The sequence below is a fragment of the Aethalodelphis obliquidens genome, unplaced genomic scaffold (genome assembly GCF_003676395.1).
Source record: "Aethalodelphis obliquidens isolate GAN/ISIS:26980383/991018 unplaced genomic scaffold, ASM367639v1 scaffold39, whole genome shotgun sequence".
Taxonomy (NCBI): domain Eukaryota; kingdom Metazoa; phylum Chordata; class Mammalia; order Artiodactyla; family Delphinidae; genus Aethalodelphis; species Aethalodelphis obliquidens.
The window spans coordinates 13786297-13809345 of record NW_020837983.1 but is presented as its reverse complement, the minus strand read 5'-3'; the positions used below and the strand labels follow the sequence as shown (position 1 = coordinate 13809345).

The 23049-nt window shown below is 39.5% G+C and overlaps 1 protein-coding gene and 1 long non-coding RNA gene across 4 annotated transcripts in view; one reads left to right on the top strand and one right to left on the bottom strand.

The window, feature by feature from the left end:
- The window catches only part of RIMS2 (regulating synaptic membrane exocytosis 2), a 566417-nt gene that overhangs the window by 5149 nt on the left and 538219 nt on the right, over positions 1-23049 (bottom strand). For 2 of the 3 annotated variants that reach the window (XM_027131585.1, XM_027131586.1), the window contains 2 exons: positions 3123-3264; positions 196-308 (listed from right to left, as the gene is read on the bottom strand). In XM_027131585.1, coding sequence (XP_026987386.1) covers positions 196-308; positions 3123-3264 — 255 coding nt within the window. Of the gene's footprint in view, positions 1-195; positions 309-3122; positions 3265-21787; positions 22277-23049 lie in introns of those variants that run through there. The other variant, XM_027131584.1, reaches the window with a different exon arrangement.
- On the top strand, positions 214-4377 carry LOC113633420 (uncharacterized). Its single transcript, XR_003438190.1, has 3 exons — positions 214-2471; positions 2559-2717; positions 3718-4377. It is a non-coding gene; the product is annotated as an uncharacterized LOC113633420 (long non-coding RNA).

Sequence of the window (23049 nt, the reverse complement as noted above, 5' to 3'; positions counted from 1 at the left end):
AATATATTTAAAAATTTATCAATGATACTTTACTTTAAAAAGCATACAAATTAAAATGGAAAAATTTAGTCAAAGTTTTTTGTTTAAATCTAAGATACTCATTCCTGATAATACTGTTAAAGATCCTATGAAATTAAAGAATGTGATTTTCAATAATCTAAAAGAAAAACAATGAATCACGTGACAAATTCTTACCCATGGCAGGTGTGGCCAGAGTCTGGCGCCCCACTAGCTGGGCAGGGCCAAGGCCATCCAGAAAATCACTGAATTGGCTATCAGAGGCCAAGCGGACACCAGGGAAAATCAGACTAAAAGTAAAATAACACACAGGATTAAACCCTCCACTCCTGTTTCCATCTAGCCCCCTTTCCGTGGCAGGAGCAGCTGGTCCCACTATTTTGCCACTTACATTAATTGGATCCCAACCTCCCCACTGCACCTCCATGGCTCTCCCTCCTTATCCTCTAGCAGCCCTCGTCCTGTATTGCAAGCCTCTGTTTATGTGCCTTTCTTTTCCTTGTCTGGAGGGCATGAACTGTGATTTCTATGTATAGCACTCAGTACACTTTGAGCACTTTTTCCATGACAGGCATTAGCATACTGAATCTCTTAGCTGCACTATGACAGAGGTTCTATTATTTAACCCATTTTATCGATGAAGAAAGTCTTCAGATCAGATCATTCCCATCAACACCCAAACACACTGCTATTTCTTCCACCTTAAAAAAATCCCTTTCCTAACCTCCTTCCCTCCCCAGCTACCACCCCGTTTCTCTCCTTGAAACTTCGTAGAGCTGTCTCTATGTACCATCTTCAATTTCTTTCCTCTCATTCTCCTTTGAAAATCGAATCAGTTTTTCCTTGCTCTTTTCCTCAATTTTTCTCCACTCCACCAAAATTTCTCTGATCAAGGTTACCTAACAGCCACAGTGGTAAATCTGACCGTTAATACTCCAGACTTGTCTAATTGAACATATTAGCCTCATTTGACCCAACTGATCCCTCCCTCTTCCTTGAAATACTTTCTCCACTTTGCTTCCTGGACTCTCTAGCCTCCTGGTTTTCCTCTTTGGCTATTCTTCCTCAGTCTCCTTTGCTAATTTTGCCACTAAATATAGGAGGCGCCATCTTTTGACTTCTCTTCAAGCCATCATTTTCTCTTTCTGTATTGCTGCGACAGCCTTCTGAATGATCTCCCCATTGCCACCTTCCTCTCCACTCCCACAGCAATCAGAATGATCTGTTAAAACTGAAGCCAGATAATGTCAGGCCTCTGCTCACAATCCTCCATTGGTTTCTCATCTCGATCTGGGTAAAAGCAAAGTCCTTGCAATGGTGTATAAAGACAATACAACCTGTCCACCCCTGCCCCCCATATCTTAATTCCTAGATTTTTACTACTCCTGCCCTCATTCCCCGGTGCCGCCATTCCCACTACTGATGCCAGGTAAGCTCCAGCCTCAGCGTTGCTTCAGCCTGAAATGTTCTTCCTTCAGACATTCATGTGTTCACTAACTTCCTTCAGATTTTAAATCAAATGTGCCCTTTTCCCTGTCTAACCTACATAAAACCTTACCCTTAACCTCTGCCATCTCTTCTCTCACCTTTTTCTCCTTAGCACTTATACCACCTAATCTATTATATATTTTCCTAATTTTTCTTTTATTTGAACAATTTTTCAAGTTCATTGTCCATCTTATCTGTTAGACTGTAAGTTTGATGAGGGTAGGGTTTTTTTCTTATTTGTTCACTGATATATATCCAGCACTAGAACCATGCCTGAAATACTGTAAGTACTTGTTAAACTCAATCAATTAATTAAAATGAATCTTAAAAAAATTACATAACTTGCCCAAGTTTCTATAGCACCAAAAAACAGATTAGAATTTAAGCCTATATGATTCTAAAGCCTATGGTCTAACCACCAACTGATTTTTGCTTCCTCGTATGACATATATCCCCAACTCATAGCAAAGTGCCTAGAACACTAGAAGGTATGGAAATATCTGTTGAATGAATTTATGAGTATTCATCCCATTTCTCCAATAAGACTATACACACCTGGAGCACAGGGGTCATAGTTTGAACATTTTTATATCCCTAACAGTGTCTAATGCAGTGCTTTGCAGTGATGAGTGCTCACTGCACATTTCTTTTTTACTTGATTCTCCATCTCTTTTAAGACTTCCTTGATTAACGTCAAATCTATTTCGTCCCCCAAGCTTGCTTAATTCCCAAATATACAGTTAATCTGAACATTTTTAATGCTTCCATAAATATCCCATATAACCTTACTTATAAATGTATGGAAACCATATGTATCTCGTATTTATATAACTGTGCTATAGACAAATGATCCCTAGGGCAGATCATCAGCGCTCTGCCAGCTGCTCCTATGGCCCCACATCTGCGAACTGACGACACATATGTTTGCCTAAGCACCTGATGCTTCCATGGTGATGACAGATGAGGTCAGTAAACCCCACTCTCCTCTATTAATGTCCTTTACGCACCCATCTACGATCTGCAGTTGCTAATTCTTAATTTGTTGGTGACAGGGCTGTACAATCTTGACAAATGCTTTAAAAATATCTCAGACACAGTGGAGTCAAGGGAAAGCTACATGATAACTACATAAAGGAAAGGCTCACCAACTTTGTGGCATTTCATTTTGGCTGTTACATTTATCTGAACTCTTTGTTACTGGATGGAACTAAGTATGTATCGATATTCTATATTTTTTAGTAATAACTCTTAGAGCAAAGATTTAAAAAATTAGCATCGTACATGTGGCATAGGCACAAGTGCTTATTATTTCTGTGCTTTTATGTATTATTTCAAGGTAGGGCAAACTTCTATTTGTGACAGTCACATTTTAGCATCTTGCCCTTAGGTTTGGGGATAAAGTGTTTCAACTTATTTCCATTGATATACAAAACCAGATATGTCACATTTCTCAGGGGCGGGTAAGCAAAAGTTTTCTTCACAGCAAATCAGCCAGTGAAAGTTAAAATGGTGCTATAGGGCGTGTGAGTTAGCTTTGGTGAAAGCACAGAGAGTGAGGTAGAGAAGAAGGTCTCCAGCAAGGCATGGAGACCACGGCCCAGCCAGCCATCACTCACTTTCCTTCTGAGCTATAGCTGTTCATGCTGCCATCTGTAGATTCTCGGCTTGCCTGTCGAGTCATCCAGTTCCTCATTTCCACAGCCAAGCCTGTTTCTGTACTTCTCTGCACGGTGCTCCGTAGCTTTTTACCACTGGCTTCTGCACGGACAGAAAACAAAAGGGGTGATAGTTTTGTCATCATCATCTGGTAACAAAGAATAGCAGCCAATGCTTTGAGGTCCTCAGATGAAGAACCTGCATAAATACAAAATGCTTTTATGAAGGAGACAGAGAGAAAAGGTATTCCAAATCACGTCTTGTTGAGGGATGAAAACTTTCTAAAAAGTCTTCAAGAAGCACAAAATACCATTGTTTTATTTTCCTTTAAAACAGTGTTCAAATTGGTAACAAAAGGAACAAAGAGGTTCAAGCTATGTAAAATAAGCTTTGTTTTCATTGTAATATTTAAATCAAGATTAATTTACACCTTTTTCTTTTTTCTTTCTTTTTGTCATAGTCAAAGAAGTAGGCCTTCACATTATTTCCAAAGAATAGGTGGTGAGTAATCCTCAATTCTAGCTTTAACTTTCACACAAAAACCTGTTTTTGCAGGGTGATCAGTATTAGAAAGCAAAGAAAGCTACACAAAGGAGAGAGCCTCGCCTGATAACACTTTCACATCTGTTCGTCACTTTCAGAGAGGTTCTCATAAGGAATGCAAAACCCAGCAATGCCATGTGAAAAAAGAGCTTTTAAATTTTTGGTCATGGATAGTCATGTTCTTAAGGATCTTCAACAGTCTGAATAGGAGGTTTGCTTACGGAAGCCAATTAGAAGACCAAACAGGAAACTGAGTCAAGTACCACGGAGGTGACAGAGGTGCGAAGTGCCATCTGCAGAGGTCAGGGAGGAAGAGCATCACAGAGGGAGCTGGGACGTGAGCTGGGCTTGAAAAATGGGCAGATGGGGATCCAAGAAACAGTCCCAGTTATCAAAGGCCTTGCATGTTGGAATGTGGAGCTGAGAGATGACTGAAGCTGCAGCAACAGGGGGATGGTTCAAATTACTTGTATTAATTTACTTCCTGTCAGGTCTAAATATTTATCCACATTGACTATTCATATCATTAGTATTCTGGGATATGGTAAGCTCTTTTAGTGCCTGGTATTAATAATTTCATTTTAGATCAATAAATATTTGGTGATATTGACAGTGACTTGTGGAAATCCTTTCCATCAAACCGCTTATAATATCTGCTCACCATTTTGAAACACTGCTTTAAATTTCATCTCTTCTCCACTTCCAACTTTAATGTACATCAAAATGCTTTAAAAAGTATATATAAAATGTTATCACTGATCTACAACTCAGTTCCCTAATCTGAGCCTAGTAAAACATGTTGTACTGATATGAACTACTGAGAGGAGCTAAAGCATCCCCCATTGATGACGGAAGGCTCTTCCTTCCAGAGAAATGGTTAGTTAATACATGTTAAAAGTGAGAAAACTTTAAAATTACCAATTGGCAACCTCCAGTGGAATAAGTGATTCAAATAAGGCACATCAACGGATGCTAATGCCATTAGATAAAAGGATATTCATATGAGCCAAAAAAAATCATCCCACAAATAGTTCTAATTGTTAAAGGAAAACAGGTACTTTACTACTGGGAAACCTGGCTATTGCCATCTTAATCAGGTGAGCAAACTTAGCACTAATAGTGGGGCAATCACTGTAGCACCTATCAAGTTGTTCTAGACAAAAGTACACAACCTGTTTCTAATCAGGTCTTTGCAACCAACTTCTAAGTTGGTTTCTAAAAACATTTCTAAAAAGTTTCTAAAACTTTTCTAAGGTTTCAAAAATAGAGAGGATAGAATAACAAGATAAAGGATACACACAAAATCAGACAAACCCAGAGTATGGGATTTTGTTCAAGAGAATTGACCTAGTCTCTTAAAGTTAATATCATGAAAACAAACTAACAAGGTGGGGGAATTGTTCCAGCTTTAAAAATATCACAGGGATGTAACTATTAAATGCTTTAAGTATACTTTGACTGGTTTCTTTTCAAGAAAAAAAACAACAAAAAAAGAAACCCTAAAAGCAAAACACTAAAAGCAATGTTAGGACAAGTAGGGAAAATATGAATATGAATTGAGTATTAGATGGGATAAGAAAATTGTTAATTTCCTTAGGTAGATAGTGGCATATGTTATAAAAAATTTCCTTATCATTAGGAGATACATACGCTGAAGTATTTAGACATGAAATGTTATATTGTTTGCAACTTACTTTCGAACAGTATAGCAAAAAATACACATATACTTAAAGAGGATGAAATAACAACAACAATAACAAAAAGGATGGGGATGAAGAGTAGACCTTGCTAGCCATACATTCAATATCTATGATTTCATTTGAGAGTGATCCCCAAATGGCCACATTAAACTGAATGAAGTAAGTCAGACAGAGAAAAACAAATATCATATGATATCGCTTATATGTGGAATCTAAAAAAATGGTACAAATGAACTTAGTCACAAAACAGAAATAGAGTCACTGATGTAGAAAACAAACTTATGGTTACCAGGGAATAAAGGGTGGGGGAGGGATAAATTGGGAGATTGGGAATGACATATAGACACTACTATGTATAAAATGGGTAACTAATAAGAACCTACTGTATAGCACAGGGTACTCTACTCAGTACTCTGTAATGATCTATATGGAAAAGAAATCTAAAAAAGAGTGGATATATGTATATGTATAACTGATTCACTTTGCTGTACAGCAGAAACTAACACAACATTGTAAATCAACTATACTCCAAAAAAAATTAATTAAAAAAAAGTAGTAAAATTTTGTCCAGGTGTGAACTGGAATCATGAAAGGTGCTGGGCTGGTGTGAGGGAGCCAGGCCAATGCTGAGTCCTGGCCACTCCGTGTAGCTTTACCGTTCGCTTCCTGTGAAGAGTGCCTATGAAGCATGAAAAACCACCACCAAGTGAGATATACAACTTCAGTAACGTTTGAAAATGCAGAATGAGGATAAGTACAGAAAACATGACTTCCTAAAGGTCTCAGGACATGGCCTTTGCAGTGTCAAAAATCTACTGGTTTTCATTTAATGCCTGACTCTTATCACAACAAAAGTGACTTGAAAATCTGCTGTTACAGGCTGATGAGAACTAGTGACCATTTGGCAAAGAATAACAATACAACGAGCATGTAATCCTTTTGTTTACAGATTGCTTTTTACATGTGTCCTCTACAGAACAACTCTCCTAATCCCCATTTTACAGATCCAGTATCCAAGGGCCCCAGCGGGTTACACAATTCCCTGAAGCCAAACAAAAAATGACAGAACCAGAGTTTATACACAGTTCCCCGACCCCAAGTTCTCTGCTATTCACTATTTTGTCGTCAGAATATAACCAATGGGTAGCTTGGACAGCTGTCCATGGAGATGATACTAAGCTAACTCTGAGTACATGTGGAAGGCCCTGCTGGAAGCAGCTGGTGGGGTGGAAAGAGCAGAGAATAGTGAAGAGGTCAGGCCCTGCTGTCCAACTGTTTCTCTTAGAATCCCTACTCTATCATGTACTCGCTGGGTGACATGAAGCAAGTTACCTTCTCTGTGACTCAGCTTTCTCAAACTGTGAAATGGCAATGATAATAGTAATGCCTACCTGATATAATTTTTGTGACAGTTAAGGAAAATAATACATTTAAAGTGCTTAGGATAGTGCCTGCTATACAGAAAATCTTCAATTAATGGTACTGTTATTTCTACCAGAAAGGAAATCAGAAAACATGTATTCTAGGCCAATCTTTATCACTGACTAGCTGGCTCTATGGCCTTCTCTGAGTCATATCCCTCTCCGAGTTTCAGGTTCCTCATTTATGGAAAAAAAAACAAAGGAGGGGGCTTCCCTGGTGACGCAGTGCTTGAGAGTCCTCCTGCCGATGCAGGGGACACGGGTTCGTGCCCCGGTCCGGGAAGATCCCACGTGCCGCGGAGCGGCTGGGCCCGTGAGCCATGGCCGCTGAGCCTGCGCTTCCGGAGCCTGCACCGTAATGGGAGAGGCCACAACAGTGAGAGGCCCGCATACCGCAAAAACAAACAAACAAACAAAAGAACAAAGGAGGGGGAGGGTGCCAGAAGATCTCTGATCTCTTTTAGCTCTAAAGTCTATGAGTTTGTGTCATTAATGAATGACCAAGACCATGATTAATAGCATATATTGAGGAGATAAGGCTACTCCCTGTCATCTGATGGAATCAAAGAATTCTAGGCATATGCTGAGCATTTATAATAGATTTTTTTTTTTTCCGGTACGCGGGCCTCTTACTGTTGTGGCCTCTCCCGTTGTGGAGCACAGGCTCCGGACGCGCAGGCTCAGCGGCCATGGCTCACGGGCCCAGCCGCTCCGCGGCATGTGGAATCTTACCGGACCGGGGCACGAACTGAACCCGTGTCCGCTGCATCGGCAGGCGGACTCTCAACCACTGTGCCACCAGGGAAGCCCTATAATAGCTTTTTAAAATATGTCTTTTAAATGTACTTTTATCTGATATATTTATAGACTTATTTAAAAAGTATGTATTTTTCTTTTTTTTTAACATCTTTATTGGAGTACAATTGCTTTACAATGGTGTGTTAGTTTCTGCTTCATAACAAAGTGAATCAGCTCTACATATACATACATCCCCATATCCCCTCCCTCTTGTGTCTCCCTCCCACCCTCTCTACCCCACCCCTCTAGGTGGACACAAAGCACGGAGCTGATCTCCCTATGCTATGTGGCTGCTTCCCACTAGCTATCTATTTTAAAGTATGTATTTTTCAATACCACAAATCCTTTGCATCACATTCACAATAAAAGTAATTTAACCTAAATATAATTCATTATGGTGATTCACATTTAATGTTTTGAATGCTGTCATGTTATTCAGCCTAAAAACTGAATCTATATAACAGAATGCCTATATAAAGTATAGTAGGCAGAATTCTAAGATGGCCCCCATGACTATGTTACTTTACATGGCAAGAGGGATTTTGCAAACATAATTAAGGTTACTAACCAGTTGACCTAAAGATAGAAAGATTATCTCGGTGGGCCTAACACATCCACATGAAAACTTTAAAAGCAGAGTGCTTTCTCTGGCTGGTTCCAGAAAAGTCAATCAGGGAGATCTGAAACACAAGAAGGATTTGGTGTACCTTTCCTGGCTTGAAGATGGAGGGGACCTTGTGGGAAGGACCTGAGAGCAGCCGTCAGCAATGCCTAGCTGACAGGCAGCAAAAAACTGGATTCTTCCAACAGCCTGAATGATCCTGGAAGCTGACTTTCCCCCAGAGCCTCCGGACAAGAACTCAGCCCAGCCTACACCCTGATTTCAGCCATGCAATACCCTAAGCAGGATCCCAGTCATGGCCTGCCAGACATGTGTCCTACAGAACTGTGAACTAATAAATGGGTGTTGTTTTAAGCTGGTAAAAATTTGTGATAATTATCAAGCAAACAGGTAATTCTTTAGATTATTTTTTTAATGGGAGATCTATAAAAATAACCTGTTGTGACCACAGGAGTAGAACACCTGAAATTATCTGTAAGAACTCAACAGCGATGATAAGAAAAAGTATATATTTTAAAAAGTATATATACATATATACACTACATACATATCATACATTTTTATATATGATATGTGTGTGTGTATAAAGATGTTTAAAGATACTCAGGTAGCAAACGACAAAACTAAGGCCCAGATTAGGTTGTTGCAGAGTTCTTAAACCACTCATTCTGGTGTGGTATTTTAAGCCGAAGTATATTTGGAGAAGGTGCCTGTAGGTAAAAATCAACTTTTGAATTACAAAAGGTCACAAGCATAAAGCAACACAGGAGGTGTCCTTGTTATTCTGCTCTACTTAGTCTGATGACTCATTTGCTTGGCACCCTCTAAATTCAAAGAAAGCCACTTGAGTAAATAAACAACCAAAGTGTCAGTTTCCCGTAACAATGCTGAAAACCACGAAACCCTTTGAGTGACTTGACAACAAAAATCAGAAAGTCCTCCAAATGTAAAATAGCTAGCTAGTGGGAAGCAGCTGCATAGCACAGGGAGATCAGCTCGGTGCTTTGTGACCACCTAGAGGGGTGGGATAGGGAGGGTGGGAGGGAGGGAGATGCAAGAGGGAAGAGATATGGGAACATATGTGTATGTATAACTGATTCACTTTGTTATAAAGCAGAAACTAACACACCATTGTAAAGCAATTATACTCCAATAAAGAGGTTAAAAAAAAAAAAAGGTCCTCTCTGCTACTGATTGGAAAACTCTCCTAAGCCCCAAGATGAGACTCACAATTAAATGCCTAACTTAATGTCAGGGCGACCTCTTTCCAAATCTTGGGTCCACAGAACCCATTCCCGCTTGCTCTCACCTGGAAAGTCTCATCCCCTTTTGCAGACAGACTCACTTTAGACTCAAGATTTTCTTGATGTTAATATGGGAAGTGATTTATGGAAACAGGCTGAAGACAGGTTGGTAGATTCCGAAAAATGACTTCCCATCAGCAGATATTACATCTGGACATAAAGAGGTTGATTTATTTACCTATTTGGTCCTGCAAGACCTCAATATGGGGACACTCATGAGTAGATTACTGTAGTTGTGTATAAAAGCTTGTGCACTTATGTTTGTCGGGGCTTCTTACTATAATAAACATAATTCAAATCTCAGAAAGTTTAAACAAAATACGGACAAATATCTGACAATTTCTTTTGGGCTAATCCAGGATTGGCATTTACAATTAAAATAAATAGAAATTAACAGTTGATTTCCAAAACTGTTTCAGAGTTTAACACAAATCCATTCATTCCAACAGCTTTGTCACAGCTATTATGAAGTAGTAAGTGAGCTGCAAGTAGAGGTCACAATTATGGTAGACATTAGGGCTGTCTAAATATATTCACATTTCCCTCATTTATGAAGTTCAGTGCAGTCATGTAACTTGCTTGGCCAATGAAATGTGAGCAAAACTGGTCTGTGTAACTTTAGGGTAGAAGCTTCAAATCCAACAATGTATAAAAAGAATTACACACCATGATGAAATGGGATTTATCCCAGTTACGCAATGCTGTTTCAACTTTCAAAAGTCAACTAATGTAATGCATCACATCAACAGGCTAGAAAAGAAAAATCACATGATGGTATCAACAGGTGCAGAAAAAGCATTCAACAAAATCCAACACCTATTCATCATATAAACGCTCAGTAAAGTAGGAATAGAGAAGGGCTTCCTCAACTTGATAAAGAATATCTACAAAAAACTTACAGCTAACATCCTACTTAATAGTGAGAAACTTGAAGCTTTCCCACCAAGATCAGATACAAAGCAAGAATTTTCCTTTTTACCACTCCTTTTAACACCATACCGAAAGTTCTAGCTAATGCAATAAAACAATAAAAGGAAATAAAAGGTATAGAGATTGAGAAGAAAGAATTGTTCACAGGAATTGTTCACAGGCAGCATGACTGTCTATGTAGCTAATGCAATAAAACAATAAAAGGAAATAAAAGGTATAGAGATTGAGAAGAAAGAATTGTTCACAGGAATTGTTCACAGGCAGCATGATTGTCTATGTAGAAAATCTGAAAGAATCGACATAAAAACTCCTGGAACTAGTAAATGATTACAGCAAGGTTGCCAAATAGAAGGTTAATATACAAAAGTCAATTGCTTTCCTATATGCCAGCATGAACAGGTGGAATTTGAAATTAAAAACACAATATCATTTACATTAGCATCCAAAATATGAACTACTTAGGTATAAATCTAACAAAATATGTACAAGTCCTATATGAGGAAAACTACAAAACTCTGATGAGTAAAATCAAAGAAGAACTAAATAAATGGAGAGCTATTCCATATTCATGGATAGGAAGACTCAATATTGTTGATATGTCAGGTCTTCCCAACTTGATCTATAGATTCAATGCAATCCCGATCAAAATGCCAGCAAGTTGTTTTGTAGATATTGACAAACTGATTATAAAGTTTAAATGGAGAGGCAAAAGACCCAGAATCACCAACACAATATTGAAGGAGAAGAATAAAGTTGGAAGATTGATACTACCCAACTTCAAGAGTTACTATAAAGCTACAGTAATCAGGACAGTGGTACTGGTGAAAGAATAGACAAGTAGATCAATGGAACAGAAATATAGAACCCAGAAATAGACCCACATAAAAATAGTCAACTGATATTTGACAAAGGAGCAAAGGCAATACAATGGAGCAGAGACAGTCTCTTCAACAAATGGTGCTGGAACAACTGGATATTCACATGCAAAAAAAAAAGAAGAAAGAAAAAAAAGAATCTAGATACAGACCTTAAACCCTTCACAAAAATTAACTCAAAATGAATCACAGACCTAAATGTAAAATGTAAAACTATAACACTTCTGGAAAATCTAGATGACCTTGAGTATGGTGATGACTTTTTAGATACAACACCAACAGCATGATCCATGAAATACAGAATCGATAAGCTGGGCTTCATTAAAATTAAGAAGTTCTGCCCTGCAAAAAATCCTGCCAGGAGAATGAGAAGATAAGCCACAGGCCGGAAGAAAATATTTGCAAAAGACATATCCAATAATGGACTGTTATCCAAAATATACAAAGAACTCTTAAAACTCAACAATAAGAAAACAGACAACCTGATTATAAGATGGGCCAAACACCCTAACAGGTACCTCACCAAATAAGATAGTACATAGGTGGCAAATAATCATATGAAAAGGTGCTCTACATCATATGTCATCAGGGAAATGCAAATTAAAACAATGGGATACCAGTACACACCTATGAGAATGGTCAAAATTTAGAACACTGACAACACCAAATGCCGGTGAGGATGTGGAGCAACAGGAACTCTCATTCAGTGCAAACTGGTACAGCCACTCTGGAAAACAATTTGGTGGCTCCTTACAAGAGAAAGAGACTACCCCAGAGAATCAGAACACTCTGCTCCTGTTGTTATTACTTGTCACTATTGTTAATAATTATTAATCCTTATTTTAGCAAGAAATAAAACCAAGCTTATGACTCTTTTGCAGTAAGACCATTCTAATATTTTTCCATAAAAGTTGAGGCTTATCATTTTGGTGTTTTTTTGTTTTTAATAACAAACCACCCCAAACTTAGTGACTTTATTTATTTTTGGCCACACTGCATAGCATGCGGGATCTTAGTTCCCCGACCAGGGATTGAACCTACACCCCCTGCAGTGGAAGTGTGGAGTCTTAACCACTGGACCACCAGGGAAGTCCCTCATCTTGGTATTCTTAACACATTTAAATATAAGAAATTATAGCTCTCACTGTACTCTTTCGGGGGTTGTCTTTTTTACGGTACTTTTTTGTTCCTACTACCTGACGTTGCTATTATGGCAAATGAAATTATTTAGAAAATTGTTCCCCCTGCTTTTTGGCTTTTTTTTTTTTTTAACTGACATCTGTCCTTGGTCACGCATCAGCCCACTGATATTTGTGCCTGTTTCTCTCTCAAAAATGGACATGAAATATCACGAACCTCTTCTTAACTCTCAAGTTAGCTATTTTGAGGCAGTATTTTTGTGGTGAGAAGAGTATGCCATTTTAGAATCAGATGATATGAGTTCAAGTCTTTATTTGATCATTAGCAAACTCTGGGCAGGTAACTCCCTTTCCAAAGCTCAGAATTCTTTTGTGCAAACTTGAGGTCAGACTTAGCCTATGTCATAGAATATATGAAATGTAGTGGTATTTAATGAGTAGTGATAAATAAGGACCAGATACTGTAAGCTCTGTGAAAAAGTTTTGAAAACTGTAAAATGCTATACAAATCCTTCTTTGAAAAATGACTGGAATAATGTGAAATTATCCTAAACTTGCAGGAAGAAAACTATATATAAAAAAGTGAGGGGCTTCCCTGGTGGCGCAGTGGTTGAGTCCGCCTGCCGATGCAGGGGACGCGGGTTTGTGTCCCCGTCCGGGAAGATCCCACATGCCACGGAGCGGCTGAGCCCGTGAGCCATGGCTGCTGAGCCTGCGCGTCCGGAGCCTGTGCTCCATAACGGGGGAGGCCACAAAGTGAGAGGCCCGCGTACCGCAAAAAAAAAAAAAAAAAAGTGGGGCCTTGCCATAGAAATGGGGAGAGCCTGCTGGCCAAACTGGATTAAGGGGTTGCCTTCCCACACAAACCCACAGATTTCAGATGATATCAAGGTGGTTGCCACTGAGAACAAAGGGAGTAGGCAGGGCACAGAGGGTGGAAACTAAAAGAACAGAATCTCGAGGCTTAAAATCTTTGTCCAATGAGGTGTTTGGTTGGAGTCACTCACACTTGAAACTGACTGGAATCAAACAGCCTCCTGAATTTTTGAACGATCTGTATAGAAAAAAATAATTACTAGCCCATTTACAAAAGCCTGTTTAGGAATTCCCTGACTGTCCAGTGGTTAGAACTCCAGGCTTTCATTGCTGTGGGCCTGGGTTCAATCTCTGGTTGGGGAGCTGTGCAGCATGGCCAAAAAATAAAAAATTAAAAAAAAAGCCTGTTCAACCCCTAAGGTAACTCCTACTTTTTTCCTAATCTGCACTAGGAAGAAGTGGGCTATGAAAGCTATGAAACCCCCTCTTCTATGCAAACCTTTGTGGCCATAACGAATAAAGGACAAAGAAACACTTTCCAGAAAACAGAACTCAGAGTCCCAGATGAGTAAACCAAGAGATGTATTCTACTCTCAATCTTCGCCATTCCCTCCAAGTGGGAAGATTCCTGTGGACGAAAATTTTTATTTTGGTTATCCTGCTGCTGCTTTACCACTTAAATTGGATGTACTGGAGGCAGATACTGTGTCTTTAGGTTTACAGGTCACTATAACCTGAAAAGCCACATGTGGATATGAAGGAGAGGACCATACATCACTCAAAGATCCTAGATTTCAATCTGCATGGTATATGGATGACATTTTAAGGTTGTCTTTCTGGGGGAGGGATTGACTATGTTCTATATGCAAAATAAAAATGTCCACAGATATTTTGGGTGGCCAAATCTGCAGGAAAAGTTAAAATTAAGAGAGCCACATATACTTTACCTTATTGAGCAAAGACCAAATAGCAAGCCAGTATTTTTAAAGACTTAAAAATAGGTAATTAGGCTGAGCTTAACGTTTCCCCGCCGCAATGGTAATTATATAATGAGATGGATATTTGTTAGGGTTTTTGGGTCACCAGCATTTGAACCCTCTTCCTATGTATGAGAAATAACCCATCCTTTAACTGTAGAAGCTAAAATTGTCAGCTGTCATTTTTCCAATCTGCCTGGCAATTACGACGTGAGTAAATGGCTGAGGTTCTGCTGATCAGACACCACTGCCCCAAACTTTGAATCTAAAGCTACTGAATTTAGAGATAAAGCACAAAAAAGCTTAGTTCTACTGATTCACTGGGCTCCTAAAGGGCTTTGGAAGGTAGGGAAGCTAAACTGAATGTAAGAACCAGATTGTGAAAGACTTTGAATGTTAGGCTAAAGGTTTTATTTAGTAGGAGATGGGAATCTACTGAAGTTTTTGGAGAGACAGTAATGTCAAGATCAAGATGATGGGGACTTCCCTGGTGGCGCAGTGGTTAAGAATCTGCATGCCAATGCAGGGGACACAGGTTTGATCCCTGGTCTGGGAAGATCCCACATGCTGTGGAGCAACTAAGCCCATATGGTACAACTACGGAGCCTGCGCTCTAGAGCTCACGAGCCACAACTACTGAGCCTGCGTGTTGCAACTACTGAAGCCCGCACGCCTAGATCCCATGTTCCTCAACAAGAGAAGCCACAGCAATAAGAAGCCCATGCACCGCAACGAAGAGTAGCCCCCGCTCGCCGCAACTGCAGAAAGCCCGTGCACAGCAACGAAGACCGAACGCAGCCAAAAATAAAAAAATTAATAAAATTTAAAAAAATGATACTTTAAAAGTAGAACTGATAGTATCTTTTTTTTTTTTTTTGCGGTACGCAGGCCTCTCACTGTTGTGGCCTCTCCCATTGCGGAGCATAGGCTCCGGACGCACAGGCTCAGCGGCCATGGCTGACGGGCCCAGCCGCTCCGTGGCATGTGGGATCTTCCCGGACCGCGGCAAGAACCTGTGTCCCCTGCATCGGCATGCGGACTCTCAACCACTGCTCCACCAGGGAAGCCCTGATATTATCATTTTTGTGTTAGCTTTTTCTTCAACTGAAAATGATTTCAAAGATGGACTAATTCAGTCCTAAATTATCAAGGACTAATGATATCAAGGTGATAATGAGGATGGGAAGGAAGAAAAAGAACTGAAAAAATCTGGGAAGGAACCATTTCCCTGGCAGAAGGTGCCAACTGGTGGCACACATTTAAGCCACATTTGGTCAGTAGGTATGTGGGTTCAATTAATAGTGTTTAAAGTTTTTCACTTAGGCACTAACATTTTAAAATTTAAAGGCTTTAAGTAAACATTCAGATTTATAGCTTCTCTTAGGGAAAAGAGAAGAATAAATTTGCCAACCCCGGGCTGATATTCAATTTGGCATCAATTAGCTAGAACTGAGGATTCACCATTCCTTTTTGGATGGACAAGCTTTCTCCAGATTTTCAGAGTTCCTGCATTTTCCCTTTTGTATTATATCTGGCCTACTTCACTGATATATGTTACTTTCCTGGCCCTCGGCTTACAGGAATAATAAGAGAACAACTGATCACTGGAATAGCTAAAATAAATGACCCTTTCATTTCAGTCTCATTAGGCAAAATCTAAACCTTAAGAAATGATACTGCAGGGACTTCCCTGGTGGTGCAGTGGTTAAGAATCCGCCTGCCAATGCAGGGGACACAGGTTTGGGCCTTGGTCCGGGAAGATCCCACATGCTGTGGAGCAACTAAGCCTGTGCGCCACAACTACTGAGCCTGTGCTCTAGAACCCGTAAGTCACAACTACTGAGCTCGCATGCTGCAACTGCTGAAGCCTGAATGCCTGGAGCCTGTGCTCCACAACAAGAGAAGGCACCGCAACGAGAAGCCCGCGCACGGCAACAGAGTAGCCCCCGCTCACCGCAACTAGAGAAAGCCTGCACACAGCAACGAAGACCTAATGCAGCCAAAAATAAATAGATTAATTAATTTAAGAAAAAAAGAACTGATACTTTAAAAGTAGAACTTATCATTTTTGTGTTAGCTTTTCTTCAAGTGGTCAAATAGTATTGTATATACATGGCATTAGGTAAATCCCCTCCTCTCCAATCAAATACCATTACAACATGAGATAGAACAAATATACAGAACCATCTTTTCTGGTCAATAATAATGGTCTATGAAGACCAGCAGAGAGCACTTAACCATAGTCCTTGGCAGCAACTGGAAGCTGCCATTACAGCTAGTGAAACTTACTAGTGGGTTTCTTTTATGTCATTATACACAAGATGTCTTCATAGGAAAGTTTGTCCCCATTTCTAGTTTTTTGAATTTAGTGAACCTGCTGAAGGATGATAGCAAATTGGGGTTTAACTTGACTTTTGTATTAAATTTAAATTACTTTAAGGGTATATTTGGACACTTGGCAGTGAAAGATTCTGAATCTTAGATTAAAAATGTAATATCTGATAAGCATTCTGAGTGGAACTGTTCTTTGATTTATCCTTTCAAATTCCAAAATATTTTGCTTCACTTTATCGACCTAGAATCTAATATAAAAATTTTGCTATTGTTGAATATGATGTGGACTCGTATAAGAAATGATTTATTATACATAACCAATCATAATCTAGGAAAAATAATATCCCCTAAGAAAAGACACGTATTTGGACTATTATCATCCATGTCCTGTCCCCAATATTGGCATTGTGAAAATGTACAAAAACTATGATCACTGAATTTTAGTAAGTCTAGATCACATGTTATAATTTTAAAATAGTATAAATATGATGGCTAGCAGTCAGTTACATTGATATTCAGCTTGAAAAGAATGGTAGAACTATATACTGTTATTCTTTTACTGTTGTTATTAATAGACACTTACTGAATACCTACTGTGCTAGACATGATGTCTGTACTTAGGAGGATTATATTTAAGTGTATGGAGAATTTTTTATTCCAGTGAAGCATGGGCAAAGTGTTAAGCTCCATTTTAATCAAATGGGACTGTTTATTAAGAATTAAGTGCACAGGGAGCTATATTCAATATCCTGTGATAAACCATAATGGGAAAGAATATAAAAAAGAATGTATATATGTATAACTGAACCACTTTGCTGTACAGCAGAAATTAACACAACATTGTAAATCAACTATACTTCAATAAAAAATAAAAATTAAATTAAAAGAGAATTAAGTGTATTATTTACAAAAGGATTAGAATAAGATAACGTAGTAGCCTCTTAAGGAGTGGGGGATAGTTAACTAGGTCTTCCGGTAACAGTCTGTTTAGTTCCTTTTATATTAATTCCTCATAGCTTCACTATCACCTGTAAAGATACTTTCCTCAGTTTTTCTGGTGATTTTTAAACAATTCTTGTTTCTTAGATGATTTTCCTGTAACTTAATTTTCAAGATAGTGGCATGTAAAAGAAATTAAATAACTTAATTTATTCAGTTAAATAACCTTAAGATGATAGGATCTCTTCTGTATAATTGCCAAGCCATATTTTAAACAAAGAAGGAAGGCCATCCAATCAAGCAAATCAAATTCATCACATATTAGATGTACATTACTGAACAAGAATCACTAGCCCAGAAACACAAGTCACTTTAAGATAGCTTGAGAAACCAGATCTACAAATATTAGGATGTGTGCAATTTCCCTACATTATATGACCATACCATTCGCCCTTGGATCTGTTGGTGGGAGGCTTGCTCCTCCTGCTAAGAATGGTAACCATTTCAATGGTTCCTTCTCTCTTAGAATTATCTGTCATGTTTAAAAATTCTACATACAGTAATATTCTATATTAGAGAGGTGGATTCAATGTTGGGGCCAAGTACTTTATATAGTGAAGCTAATACTTATCTCAGAGGGCTCAATGATAAATAAACATAATTTATAAACAGTTAAAGAACATGTAGGTGCTATTATCCTTACTTTTACTTGAAAAAAAAATTACCCAGAGATTTGGAGAACAGTTATATGGAATATATCCCAAGACAAAGAACAAAAAGTAAAGTAAAATAAAAAAGAACTACAAGCAAACAAAAGAGATGCTACAAAGACCAGTCAACAATCTTAACTTATTTTGCTTATACGAATGTCCCTTTCCTCCTCGCTTAAGTCAGCCCCACTGAGATTATAACCTGTGGCCAAGTTGTTTAATTTCTCTAAATCTCAGTTTTCACATATATAAAGTAAAAATGATAATCTCCTTGAAGAATCATCATGAAATCAAAGGTATACGGCACAGAGAAGGTGCTCAATAAATGGTAACGATTATTATTGTACTTGATTTGCAAAACACAGCATATTATAAGAAAATGCAGTATAATAACGAAGAAACAATACACAGAGTAGTTGGGATTTTAAACTTCGGAGCCAGATTATGGGTTTTGATCTCAGCTCCCCCACTTACTGGCGTGGACTCTGGGCAAATTGCTTTCAAAGGTGTGCAGGAGGCAATGAGAGCTATCACTGTTTAACCCTCCCTGTCTCAGGGTACCTACCCTTCTCTAACTCCTCAGTTAGGTTTTCGTATCATCTCTTATTGCGCTCTGTACTTCACCTTCCTAAGCCCTGTCACAGTTTTAATTACATAGTTATTCCTATTAATATCTATCTCCATTAGACTGTGAGCTCTAAGAAGGTAGGGAGCATATTCAGCTAATTCAGGGACTAGCATAGCGACTAACACATCTCAGAGCCTCAATAAATATTTCTGCATGAATGAATGAGTGAAAAGAATATGGTCTCTCAATAAATTTCTCAGCACTTCTTGTGTAGAATGGTAATGCCTGGATGTGCTGTCCAAGAATAAAATGAGCATATGGAACTGGAAGGCAGGGTACATTTGAGATTAGTTAGCTATTGCACTGTATCTGAAAAGACAAAAAAAAAAAAAAAAAGAGAGAGAGTGTGTGAGAGTGAGAGAGAGAAGCTGTAAAATGAGATTGACTTACTGAACTGATCAGTTACTTCAGTCAAATCACACTGGTTGGTAGACCACTGCTCTCTTTAGAAAAGCTGTTCTCAACCAGTGTGACAATCATCTGTTGTGATGGGTTTTCTTTATAAATTAGGATGGGTTTCACAGTTATGACTATAATAACATAGTCCTGAGTAAGCTTATGAGAGTATGTTATCCACATGAACTTTATGTGTCCTGTGTGGGTGTCTCAAGAGAAAATAATTGCAGAGAAGCACTGCTCCAGGCCAGTGATTTCTAACTTCTATAACTCTGCAGGGTATGTTGAAATACCCTCAAAAATCTCAGGATTTTCAAGGGTGGTAGGAGTATAATAGCAAAATCAAAGAAGAAAGTTAGGATTTCTTCTCTTGGCTGTAAAATGACTACACCCCAGTGGAAAGACCTCTATTTTATGGGGAATGCCTCCTCTCTAGTTACTTACTTTGGCTTCATTTGGTCTTGGCGACTCAAGAAACCATATTATAGGACAGAAATCTGTTCCAATTTCCCATGTGTAGATGTAGGAATTTCCTTTGGGATTAGTCTGTATGAGCCAAGGTTAAGTCAATGTACGTTAAATTTTGAAAAAATTTCACATTTACATAAGTTTTTCTTGTCTCAAAAAGGCTTTTAGGATGGCATTTTGTAAATCCAATTAACTCTAGCTACAACTTAAGAAAGAATGATGGTAGTTCAACTGAAGCAAAGTCAAGGCTGAAGACTTGGTGTAAAAACTAAAAATTGAGAAATGAGTGTATAATAATGTGTTTTATCTAAATATGTATTTTTAGGCACACCTGGCTTTGAGTTCTAGTTTCACCACTTACTAGGTATGTGACTGTGGCCAAGTATATGCAAATAATAAACTAATATAGCTTGGGTTGGGTGCACAGATTGTGTTGTTGACTGCCTGGGTTCATATGCTAACTCTATTACCTACTATCTTGGGGACCTTGAGCAAATTTCTGAATTTCTCTGCCTCAGTTTCCTCCCTTGTTAACTGGAGATAATAAAAGCACTGTCTCGTAAGGTTGTCATGGGCCTAAAAGACTAAGTGCATGTCAGGTTCTTAGAATAGTGCCTGGATAATAGCTGATACTGAAAGTTTTAGCTACAATTATGATCATTCATTTACCCAATTTGATTTTCTAATATCTTGACTTGCTTACATTTCCTGAAATGTTAAACATTTAATAGTAGAAAATGAGCAAACTGTAAATGTACAAACAAGAACAGCAAAAAATTAGTATGAAAATTAAAAGTCACATTTATATAGAGAAGTACCCTACCATTAAACCTGTACTGATCTAGTGCAAACTGATACTGCAACAATAAGCTAGAAGAAACCTGGATAGCTCTAACTGGTGAATTATCTTAAAGAACACTTTTCAGACATATTATTAATCAGCCATCTTCCTCCTCCCTGCCTTCCACTGGGAAAAATAGGGGAAAAAAATATTTCTACCTGTTCTCAGAGCAGGTAGTTTCTTCTAAATCAGGGGTCACTACAGATTTCCTAGCAAGAGGTCATTGATTGTCACAGAATAAAAGCAAAATAAATCCTATTCTATACAATGATATATACAATAATAGAGGTAACATGATGATGATAACCAACCCACTCTGGATATATGTGCGTGCAAAGATGAACACAGTTTGCAACTAGCTTATCAATAAATTAATAAACAGCATTTCAAACGTTGGGATGCTATTATTTAGCAGTCAATTCTTACTTTGATTTACAAATTATGTTTTTAGCATTAGTTGTTAAATCTTATAGGAAAGTTCTTCACAAAGAAAACGTAATGTTTTGAAAACTTTATAAAGGACTTGAAGTCTCTTGGTGAAAAGTTTGAGTCCCCTTTGCCGTTTTTCTCATTAGCTTAATTATAATGACATCACTCAAACACCAGAGACAAACAACCAATGGTGAGATTCAAAGTGTGCCTGCCAACGAAGTTCCAAAGGCCCACAGCACAAACCAGCCTCCTTTAGTACTATCAACCTTTGACCTGCCCATTGTATCACTCTTTCCCCTCATTTGGACCTTAAGTGTTCACAGGCGGGGATTCCTGTTTCAAAGTTTTGCTGCTGCTTTTCCCTTTAAGTTTTGATTATTTCTGTCCTCGAAATCATATGCGAATACCAAGACTGCGGGAGTAAACGAAAACAAAACAGTTGGGTGCACCCAACGGGGCCGCCTTGCCTCCCACCTGTCTCCATCCTCATCCAACTGCCAAGCACTGTTTAACTCAACTTCATTAGGAAAGCCTCTTCCCAGTCAGCGCCTGTGGAGCTCCCCAAATCACCAATCAACAGAACTTCTCCTAGGCTCAGCTGGCGCTCTGGGGGGTCTCCTGCTCCACAGTCCCCCAGAGACGAGGGGGTAGGGACACTGCTACCTGGAGTTCTCCAACCCTGTCAACCCTCCAACCACCGACTTTCCGAGATGCGAGATGTACACAGACAGACACAATAACTACAGGCTCACCTCCTTCTTCCTCTTCCAGGGAGTTCATGCAGGGAAAGTAGCCGGCCAGCGCCTCGAAGGAGGCGGAGAGGCTGCTCCGGCTCTGGGAGCGCTGCATGGAGCGCCCCGCGGCGCCGGCGCCCCCCAAGCCCTGCCGGCCCATCTTGGACGAAGACCCGCTTTTCCCGCGGTACAAGATACGAGGCGTCTTGGCGGCTGAGGCGCGGCGACCGCAGCGCTTCGGGGGCCGGGGTGCTGCCGCGGGACCCTGGGGTACTGGCCCCTGCCTCCCTAACCCGGTCCGGACCAGTCGTGGCCTTCCTGGCTGCCGGGGCCTCCACTCTTCTGGGGAGGGGTACGAGGTGGGGATCCGGGCGGTGGCGAGCGGGGACGCGGCTGCTCGCTGTGGAAGTCCGAGGTCTCGCCAGGAGGGAGCTGAGGTGCCCGGAGGCTGCGGCTGCGAGTCGGTCTGGCCGCCCTCCCCTCGCAGGGAGATGTTGCTGATGCTGAGGTCCCCGCCAATCAGCAGCCGGACGGGGAGGCGGGCTGGCAGCTCCGGAGCGCGCTCCTCAGGCTCTGGGCAACTCTGAGCCCCGAGGAGCTCCTGCTGTTTCCGTTTCTTCCCTTTCCTCGCGTGATTAACACCAGGGAATGGTCGTTAATGAGACGCAATACGTTAGGCATCACAGATGGGAACTATCTCAGGCAAATTTTGGTAGTCACTTAGTCTCGCTTAAAATTTGTTAACGTTCCTCAAGCATAGATAGGAAATAATTTTCTCCAAATCATAAAACAAAGCCTCCCCAATTTTTAACAGGTCCCATGAAAACCTAGAATTAAAGCGTTCTCGTTTACCTTCTTTTTTAAAAAGATTAAAAAGTCAACGGAAGGTAAAAAAGATTTAAAAAATATCAAGAGCCTGAAAAAGAACCAACACTAAAAAAGTACTGTGATGTTTATCAATTTTGCTTTAATCTGGTGAATTTCTAATGCTTTTTTTCCCTCCTGATTAGATAATCTGCTACCTATTGTTGCTAAGAATGACAATGAACACTGTAAGGCTTTAGCATCTAAATAACAGGTAACATCCTCTTAACATAAATTTGGAAGCAACACAGACATAACACAAACAAAACAGTTTATAAGTGAAATAGCATCACATTCTGCAAACTGCAAATCTCTATCCCAGAACATAAAGCAACCGTAAGTCTATTTTAGCATAAGTCAGAAGACTGTCCTACTTTTTGTAACTTTAGGCAAGTCACTAGACCTCTCAATTTCCC